Source organism: Xenopus laevis, chromosome 3L (genome assembly GCF_017654675.1).
Source record: "Xenopus laevis strain J_2021 chromosome 3L, Xenopus_laevis_v10.1, whole genome shotgun sequence".
In the NCBI taxonomy this organism is placed as follows: Eukaryota; Metazoa; Chordata; class Amphibia; order Anura; family Pipidae; genus Xenopus; species Xenopus laevis.
Genome location: NC_054375.1, coordinates 72229674 through 72237031, shown reverse-complemented (window position 1 = coordinate 72237031; position 7358 = coordinate 72229674). Strand labels below are relative to the sequence as shown.

General features: G+C 38.8%; 1 protein-coding gene across 3 annotated transcripts; it reads right to left on the bottom strand.

Annotated features, from left to right (window-relative positions):
* Nucleotides 1-282: 282 nt before the first annotated feature.
* dnajb9.L (DnaJ heat shock protein family (Hsp40) member B9 L homeolog) lies at nucleotides 283-7096 on the bottom strand. 3 transcript variants are annotated; one of them, NM_001087324.1, is made up of 3 exons: nucleotides 7058-7096; nucleotides 4487-4726; nucleotides 283-3294 (listed from the first exon to the last, which is right to left on the bottom strand). In NM_001087324.1, exons 2-3 carry the CDS (start codon nucleotides 4701-4703, stop codon nucleotides 2846-2848), a joined length of 666 nt encoding a protein of 221 aa, NP_001080793.1. In that variant the 5' UTR covers nucleotides 4704-4726; nucleotides 7058-7096; the 3' UTR covers nucleotides 283-2845. The 3 variants fall into 3 exon arrangements, with proteins under 3 accessions (NP_001080793.1, XP_018106233.1, XP_018106231.1); XM_018250744.2 differs by lacking the exon at nucleotides 7058-7096 and adding an exon at nucleotides 6856-7008; XM_018250742.2 differs by lacking the exon at nucleotides 7058-7096 and adding an exon at nucleotides 5625-6786.
* Between the last annotated feature and the right edge of the window lie 262 nt (nucleotides 7097-7358).

Below are 7358 nucleotides of genomic sequence, written 5' to 3'. Positions count from 1 at the left end.
AGTTCTTTGCAATTTTACATTAATGAAAGTTAATCTTATATTGCTGCTATTTCCTGATTTCAATTTTTTGCTCAATACGTAGAATAAAAATCCAGTTGTTTCCTATTTTACAAAATCAGTTTCATAGCATATACCAAAATTATTTCACCAACAAATGCTAATTGAAGTAACAATATAAATAAAAAGGTGTATGCAAGTTGTGAAGTACATTTGGAAATACTTTATAACAAACGTCACAAAAATAGACAAAGGAGAAGACACAGAGGCATAAAAAACTGCTCATACGTTTTGAAATTGTTTATTTAACTCAAACTTGAGTTCTGGCTAAATGGCATTTTCATCAATATCCATAGGATTAATACTCATATGGAGTATGCCAAAAAAGTGCAGAATATTAAAAGGCTGAACAAAAAGAGCACAAAAAGACATTTGATCAACTTTCACAAAACAAACAAAAACTCAAATATTGCACATTTTGTATGAATTCCCATAGCAATTACTGGCTAATAAAAATATTGCTTTCATTACCATGGAAGCGGACACAATCCCATTACACATAATATGGTTTAAGTACTCGAGGGTGTGTAAAGCTTGTTTTCAGCAAGTATCGTTTATGCTGCAGTTACCTTGATTCTTGGCAATGATGGCTGAATGATGGTTGATAGCACATGGGACATGTGGACTGCTGCAGTCAGAACCAGTCCTGCTCTCCACTAATGTTATGAAATGAAAGTATCAGGGCTGCTACACACAGAAGGGCGACAGATGGACCTCCTGAGAAGAGGTTTGTGTGCTTAAGCCAAGATGTTTTTCTACTATAGAACATTACAAACAGTAACAGCCAAGGGCGTTGTTTTATGCTGGGTAGCAAACAACAGTCTTTTAAGATAACTCAATTCTGAAAAACCTATATTGCTTGAAACTTATTACAAATGTGTTAAGTGTAGACTATTCCTGCAGCAGAAGATCCTGAAATCTGATGTCCAACAAAAATTGTTTTAGGTTATAAGATACACAGCAATTACACTCAGGATATAAAACAAACAATTCAAAAAATGACATCAATGCCATTGAAAAAGTGGAAGCAAAAGAATAAAACACTGGAGATAGTTTTAGCAAAATGGCAAGCAGACCTCAGGATATTCATCTTATCTGAAAGGAAGACATGCAGTATAATTGAAACAAGGATGTACTTTGAAATAAACTCCATGACACAGAAGTTGAGCACATAAAAAGCATGGAGTTATATAATCTTGACAGTACTGGCCAACAATTCTAAATGATTTGTGTGCAACGAGTCAGGGGTCGCGTCGATTGCTCAGAACTAAAATGCTATTGACCAATATCGCCCATGAGCACATCTGACAAGAAGCTCCAGTCAATAAAAGTGCATAAGCCATCAGACTGAACAGTTTCAGCCACTCAGTAAGTTGCAATTTTTTTTAGGGATAAGGAAAGGTAAAATCATTTTGGGGGGCTACCAAGTTGTGAGACACCCACCCAGTAATTAGTCTCAGGGTGGTGCTCCTCCTCTTCTGCAAAAAACACAAACACAGCATACTACTTGCTAGATCAAGCACCAGCATTTCTTTTTCCCTATGAGGGTTCCAAACAACATGCCTGGTGTGGAGGAAGAAGATTGCTGTGTGGTGCTCTGCAAGAAGTACCCAGGGCTTAATGGATAAACGAGCATCACTGTGGGGTGCCTAACAACTTGGTACACCCACCAATTTAATCTTCCTTTGTTTTTAAAGGTATATAGTCATTCCAAAGACAGAAGAAGCAGGTTGCATGTGAGGCAAAAACAGATTAGTATTAGCTATGCCTTAAATTTAAACTGGCCTTTAGAAGAAAATAAGGAGGTGCTGTACAGTGTCTTTGATCAATGTCTTTCTAAGCACAGCTCCCACCTGACTCCACTGTTTTACACAGACTAAAACAAAACCAAATTGCAAGATAAACACAGCTCTCATTGCCGAGTAAATAAGTAAAAAGAAGGGAGTTCTTTAGGGAATGGTCATTCTTGTACACAGCTGTAGGTTGCCAGGCAGCAGGTTTGGTAAAGCACAAAGGACAGCTTGAATGTTTAATTCAAGACATTAGAAGCACATGTACAATAATAAGTCTAAACTATTGAACTTTGTGCTTTATCAGCTGACCGGAGAGTCTTGGAGATGACAGAACTATATTACCTAAAGTTTTGGCAAAACATATCGGATACAATTAAAGGGCTTGAAGTAAAAATGTTTTCTGCAGTTAATTGAGAGACTTGCTGACCCGTGTGCTGACCTGCCACAAATCTGTAGAGTTGCACAGCGGAGTTCAAAGGCACCATCTTTCCCTGATAGGTTAGTTCCCTGACACTGATCTTAAAGGGAGCATGCACAGTTGAATTTATGTCCTGAATTAGCTTAGATTGTACAAGCTCCAAAAAGGTCTGCATGAGAGAATGGACAGAAAGGGATCAGAAGACAGCACCTTTTGACTGCTGCTGCGCAACTTTCATGTCGACACACAGGGACACAAACAGAATAGCTGTTGTTAAGAGGGAGCGTGGAGAGGAGGTAGTGGCGGGTCAGGGAGCAGAGGATGTGCTAGGGTTTAGTTCTCCTTTAAGGGGATATGAAAATATAATTAATTCAACTTAAAATTCATAGCACCCAATTCAGACTTGTTTCATTAGCTTTCTAGATTTCACTGTGAAAAGTACGCCAATAATTCCCCAATATGCAAATTACTTCATGCTTTAGTATTACATGTAGGTAATTTAATAGTATATGGGGGGGGGGGACTTGAAAAGTTCATATGATCATTGTATACAATCTGTGCTCAATATTAGATGCATTTACTGCCCTGAACAATCTGTATATGTTGTAACCATGTTTCCTCTCCTTTGAGTGACAGTTCTACAGTGCTTGCTAGATCCTTGAAATCCGCTTTCTGCCCTCATAGGATTTCTACGAGTGCCATCAAAACCACCAAATGTAAACATTTTTTCCATATCCTCAAACATGTCATTGAACAGTCCTCCTCCAAAAGAAAAGTCCTCAAAGTGTTGTCTATGTCTGTTATGAGCCTCTTGATGGCTTCTGAAATGGTTTTGAAAGTGCCTTTTAGATCTACTATTTTGGCTTTCACCAAAAATGTCGAAGTCTTTAAATAAATCATCAAAGTTGAAGTTAAAATGTTTGTGGAAATGTTGGTCACTGCCACCTCCTCCACCATTCGCAAAGGCATCATGACCAAACTGATCATACTCCTTCCGTTTACTTTCATCTGATAGAGTCTCATAAGCTGAAAGTAAAAACAGACACATTTGATATAATGAAGCAAAAACATTGTATATAGTATAGGTGTTTCTCAAACTTAGAGGTGGAGGAAAAAAAAAATTTAACTTACTGCATCAGTCTAAAGAGTCAGAATCTCTACAACAGTAAAGACTTCAGCAGCTTTTATCTGTCTGTGTATGGGTCTCCATACTTGGGAAGATATAAGCTGCCCACAGAAACTCTGTAGTGTATGTGGCCCTCTGACAGGCTTCCCAGATTGATATCTGGCCAAAAGTCAGTCAGATGTTGATCAGGCAGGGTTAAAAATCTTCAAGGTGGGCATAACTGGGAAAGATTCGCTCGTTTGGCAACCCCACCAAACAAGCGGATCTCTGTATGTATGGCCATCTTAACAAGGCATTCAAAATTATGCACAGAGGGTAACAGTTTTAGATTTTGTTAGAGGTATCAGTGACTCTCACATGCTTAGTGTAGTCTGGACAGCTTAGGGGTTGCCACAAATCTTAAGGCTAGTGTCACATGAAGCGGATTATCATGCACAGAAATAAACGCAGGCTAAAACTCCGCCACTACACTCCAAATATTTTCTTGATGTGCCTGAACCCAGAGCTATTGCGTCAGACCAGGTGCAGACACACAGAGCGGATTTCAGCACCAAAATGCAGAGTTTCTGCAAGGAAATTGACTCTGTGTGCCTGAACGGATAAACGCAGGCAGAGAATTCGCTGTGTGTGTGACACTAGAACAAAGCAGAAAAGGAGGATCACATATAGAAAAAAAAACCACCAATAATATATATATATATATATATATATATATATATATATATATATATATATATATATATATATATTCTTGCAAGCAATTTATAAAAGTTCTCGAATGTGTGTGTGTTCATCTGTGTTGCTTGAACAGGTAAATTAACTTAATTATTTTTCTATAAAACCTTTCCCCATTACGTATTCTGAAAGTGAAGCTTTATTTAGTATGCTTTGAATGAAAGCTTGTTGCCAAGACAAAAATCTTTACTTCAGAAATTTTATTAAGTACCTTTTGAAGAAAGCATATTTCAGAGAAAATATTGTTAAACTTAAGGTAAGCTGTATGAAACATTTAATGTTTTCCAAATACACCAGTGTTCAACATAATTAGCCTTTAAAAGAATACAGCCACATGTATATGCTTGGAAGCCTTACCTTCAGCGATTTCTCGAAATTTTGTCTCAGCATCAGGGCTTTTATTCTTGTCAGGATGATATTTCATTGCAAGTTTGTGAAAAGCTTTTTTGATCTGTCGCTCAGAGGCATTTTTTGGAACTCCCAAAATGTCATAATAAGTCTTTTTTGCCAGTATTATTTCTGATATCAGCAAAATACAAACGGCAAATGTGAGGACTGACTGTGCTGATGCCATGGTGAATATTTCCACAGGGCAGACTGAGGATGAAAAAAAAAATGTGATCAGTTATTTCCAAGAGAGCCAGATGTGAAGGGATTCTATTAAACCATTATTTACAACACTGCCATTGCTTTATCTCAAAAAATTAGGACAAACCAATAAATTGCAGGAAATGTATTCCCAGAGCAGCCAGTCGGTAGCACTACATACATAAGACATAATCCACACTCAGATTCACATGTAAAAGAGATAAGCTAGTTGCATAGTAAGTATTTGCACTGAGGTGGCTGAGGGCATGTTGGCTGCTGAGCCCTGTGATATCACCGCTGACATCTTAAATTCATCAATTTGTCAGGCTAGAGTACAAACACTTTTTTGTGCTTTCTATCAATGATCTAATCTATGATCAGCAATTCAGTTTGTGTCTTTTTATTTGAAATTCTGCAAGTGAGCTGAGAAAATGCAGGCATTCAATGAGGTCTCGGATATTTCTGTAGACGACCTTTGTTGCACTCTCCTTTTTTTTTTTTCGATCTGGTCCCGGCAGACACATGCACAGTAAAGTGAAATTCGAACTTGAGTCACAAAAAGCTGGCATTATCAATATGCTGCACATTTGATCCAGAAAAAGAAGACAGAAGAGGAAGGAAGATTGCATCTACAGGAATACCCCAGGCCCGTGAAGTTTTATGCTAACAGGAGCATCGGCCCAGGATATAAGCTAAACTATTATAATAACTAGGTGGTGCCCGACATTTGGCACCCTCAGTGATTGAGACTTTACTTATTTATTTTTTAAATAGAGCCACAAATGCAAGCAATAAACCCACAACTTGGCCATCCGAATAGGCACACCCAAACTGTATACTATGCTATACAATCAGTCAAGAGGTTTCCCCCATACAGATTAATCGTATATTTCATGTTAACACAAACCTTACTGGCATCTATAGGTCATGGAACTGGCAGTTATGGTCATGGAACTCCTCAGTGTTACAGTTCACTTGGGCTGAGAGCCAAGTAAACAACGAACATATGAGTGGCCCTGTATGTACATAGTCACCACTTGTTTGGGGTGACAACAGGAGTTGCAGTCTCTTAAATTCCTCATCTGCTATTGCACCAACATGACACATCAGCAGATATCTTCAGTCAAGACGGATCATCTGCAATCCATAAGAATCACACAATGACCTGTTGAAACTCAATCCTGACCAGACAAACTTGCCCAGATGGTCAGGCAGTAAGTCTAAATCAGTCTAACTCCACTAATCAAGCCTGTGAATTTCATGGAATCCTGTCATGGACAATCCCCTCTGCTACAAGCCTTCATTTAAAGCCTTTTGAATGTTAATTTAACATTACTACTACATTTGGGCATCACCATGAGAAAGAGCAATAAATTGACAAGATAAGAAAAAAGGCAGCAAAATAATTAAATTACGTGAGAGGACACTTGACATTGTAAAGTTTTCCATGATATTAAAAGGCTTGAAACAATAAGCTTTCATAAAATAGAAAGCAACATATCATGAAGGACACATTATATCCCATGGCAATAACATAATTTAGCAAAGGGCAAACACTTTTAAATTCTTGTCCCAAGGGGCAGATCACTTAGAACATTAAGCTGTACTTCCTGAAAGACACTAGATGGTGCAACAACTGGCAATAAGTGAAATACAGTATCTAGAATTATGTAAATACGTCTAACTGCCCTGGAACACTGATCAGCCTGCAGATTCAGATGTTAAATCTCTAGTCCAGCTTTCCCTCACAGTTAAAATATGCAGTGATCTGGCTTTAGCGGTGTGACAAACTACAGCAATTCAAACCAGTAGTATTTGTAAAATACAAAACAAATTCAGGGCAGAAAATAGGGAGCAAGAGACTAGACTGCATTTTTCCCCCGTTCTCTAACTCTTAAAACAATGTTTCAGAAGTCTGTTAACCTGATGGCTTATGCTGCTACATTGTTGCTGGAGCCAGAACCAGCAGTGCACAGCAGGTAAACATGCAAACAGCACGGCCACTAGCAGTTGCATTTGAAAAAAGTGCTGCAAAATGTAAACAGACACTGCAACTTGCTAAGAATGACGTTTTCATGACTTATGCAACCATTCACGCGCTGACAAAGAAACTAGCAGCTCAGCAATTGTTTATTTACCATACAATGGTGACCTTCACGTTCGTACAACCAACCATGCACTGGGTACAACAACAACGTTTCTGAATCTCCATCTCGCAGACAGAAGTACTTTTTGTTTTATATCACAGACAGTAACAAACACAACCATCACTCATTGCACAACTGCTCACAGACTGTCAGCCACCACCGCTGGCAGCAAATCAAACCCTTAAGTACTTACCTTAAGCCCGTTAGGCTATGAGCCGCCCAAGGCGAGCGCTTATCAGTTCTACTGACACCAACCCGCCCACTCCTCCTCTAGAGTCAGCGCCACCAGCACAGCTACACGACACGATCCCCTATTGGTCAACCTTGAAGCACGTGGTTTTAAGCGCACGTGGACTACAGCTAAAAACGCGCAGTGAGAATGTACGTCATTTCCGCTGACTTGTCTCGTTGTGACAGCTGAAACGTGTATCAGTAGAAAGACTTTACAGAAGTGGGTGTGGCCATTTTTGATTCAGGCAGTATTATAAATGAAT